The sequence below is a fragment of the Eutrigla gurnardus genome (assembly GCF_963514095.1).
Source record: "Eutrigla gurnardus genome assembly, chromosome: 18".
NCBI classification, from domain to species: Eukaryota; Metazoa; Chordata; class Actinopteri; order Perciformes; family Triglidae; genus Eutrigla; species Eutrigla gurnardus.
The window spans coordinates 7,803,710-7,805,765 of NC_139929.1; the positions used below are offsets into that span (position 1 = coordinate 7,803,710).

Consider the following 2,056-nt stretch of genomic DNA (forward strand, 5'->3'; position numbering starts at 1 on the left):
TCCTGCGTTGAGTCGATCATGTTTTTCAACATCTCAGGACGTAGCTTTCTCCCGCCGCTAGGGGGCGGGGCAGAGCCGAGCGTCACCTCTCCTACTAGTAAATCTATTTACATATCTATTTAGATATATGGTGGAAACATTTGTTTTCACCATATAACGATTTGCAGCTGGATCTTAAAGCAGATTTTGGTAAGAAATTAATTTGTTATTACTAATCGACAACCCTGCATGTTCCCTGGCGATTAACAAGCCTATATGTCACTTTGCTTATACACATTTTACATTTCACATAATACAAATCTTGTGAATTTTATTTCACATTTCAAACAGTAGGATATACCTAAATATCATGCATTTTTGCATTTAAAACCTGGAATAAAACTACTGATGTACACAAACTCTTTGACTTTTTGCCTTATAAAAGTAAAGCTCCCGTGGGTCCAGTATGCGTCATTTTTATTACCTTTTTATTTTTCTAAAACCAAAAAAAGTGTTTCCTAGTCTATTTTTCTACATTCCATTGTATTATTTAAAATAAACTATAATAAATACATTTACATTAAAAAAAGCCGTTTCCTCGTTGATTTTGTATTGTTTTATAATTGATTTAGTCTAATGTTGTGTTTTTAATTAGGTCGTTTTCTCCTTCTATCAATTATTATTATTTTTTTTATGTATTTGTAAGTTTTAAAAACAGTCGCGTATTGCAGCTGGGCGGAAGCGGAACCTTTCATTCCGGCTTCGTGTTTCCGCCGGAGGATTTTAAAGCTCGTGCCGCAGTCAGAGGACGGTGGATGGTTTTACAGATAGAACGGTGGCTGTATCATCTTCATATTGCTCCGTTATTTGGACCGTGATGCAGTGCGGCTGGCCTCAGTTAGGTCCGCTGCAGTGGTTCCGTTACGTCAACACGCAGGTGAAGGTGAAGGCGGGGAAAGATGAAGAGCACCGCGGCTGGCTGCTCACCGTGGACCCGGTGTCCGCCAGTCTGGTCCTGGTGAACTTCAGGGAGGAAGGGGGCGCGTCGGTGCAGGTCGTGATGGGTCACGCCGTGGAGGAGGTGGAGGTCCTGCAGGAGGCCGATGACGAGATCACAGAGCGGCTCCAGACCTCCTTCCTTCCCCCGGAGACCCGCAGACTGGACCCGGAGGAGCTGAGGAGGAGGAAGGGGCGCGTCCGTAGGTGGCTCGAGAAGAACCGGATACCGGTGCAGGAGGAGGGGCACGATCTGAGGGTGGCGGGGGTCCTGACCATCACGGCACCGTACGGACCTGAGGACTGCCGCGGTTCCAACCAGATCATCCTGGACCGCATCCAGAAACTGATCCAGCTCAGACCGGAGCACACGGAGTCTGATCCCGACTGTCCCTGAACGCCTGCACACGAACCAGAGGTGTAAACGTTGTTTAAGGAAGTTAAATCCACCAATCAGATGCGTGTCCCGACCAATCAGAGCGCAGCAGGAGCTGTGACTCACAGCTGGCCTGGAACCAGTTAGAGTTCAGATTAAGTTTGTTGTCTGTGCAGTTCGACTCGTTTAAAAAACAAAAAAGAAAGTTCTAGTTATGTTAATAAGGATATTTTTTTCAGGAATCTTATGGACAAAATTGGCAAATATTTAATTTGTAAATGTCAAAATAAAATGGATTTGTTTATATATACATTTTTTTAGTTATTCCGTTTTCATGGGTTTTTTTCCATACATTTGTACATTTTTGTTAAATTTGTCAAAACGTTATCCTGCCTTTAATAAAGTTGGTAGATAAAAAAAAAACAGTTTAAATGAGTGTATATGTAGAGATGACACAAAAATAGTAACATTCGTGAAGAAATTACACTGGATTCACTGAAGTCGATTATGCTTAGATTTTAGCATTTTCTTTTTATTGTCATATTTTATAATATACCATTTTATATTCCTTCGTTCTCCATTTGCTCATGTCTTTCCCGATAGTATCCCCTCCTGGTGAGGGGGGGGAGGTGCTCCTTGACATCCAGACATTTGGGAGAAGGAGGACATCCATATTAAGTGACAATGAAAGAGATTAGTAACGCA

At 42.4% G+C, this 2,056-nt stretch overlaps 1 protein-coding gene across 1 annotated transcript; it reads left to right on the top strand.

The window, feature by feature from the left end:
- Positions 1–752: 752 nt before the first annotated feature.
- On the top strand, positions 753–1,663 carry gemin6 (gem (nuclear organelle) associated protein 6). The gene has a single exon (XM_084033268.1). It carries the CDS (start codon positions 857–859, stop codon positions 1,370–1,372), a length of 516 nt encoding a protein of 171 aa, XP_083889394.1. The 5' UTR covers positions 753–856; the 3' UTR covers positions 1,373–1,663.
- Positions 1,664–2,056: the final 393 nt, after the last annotated feature.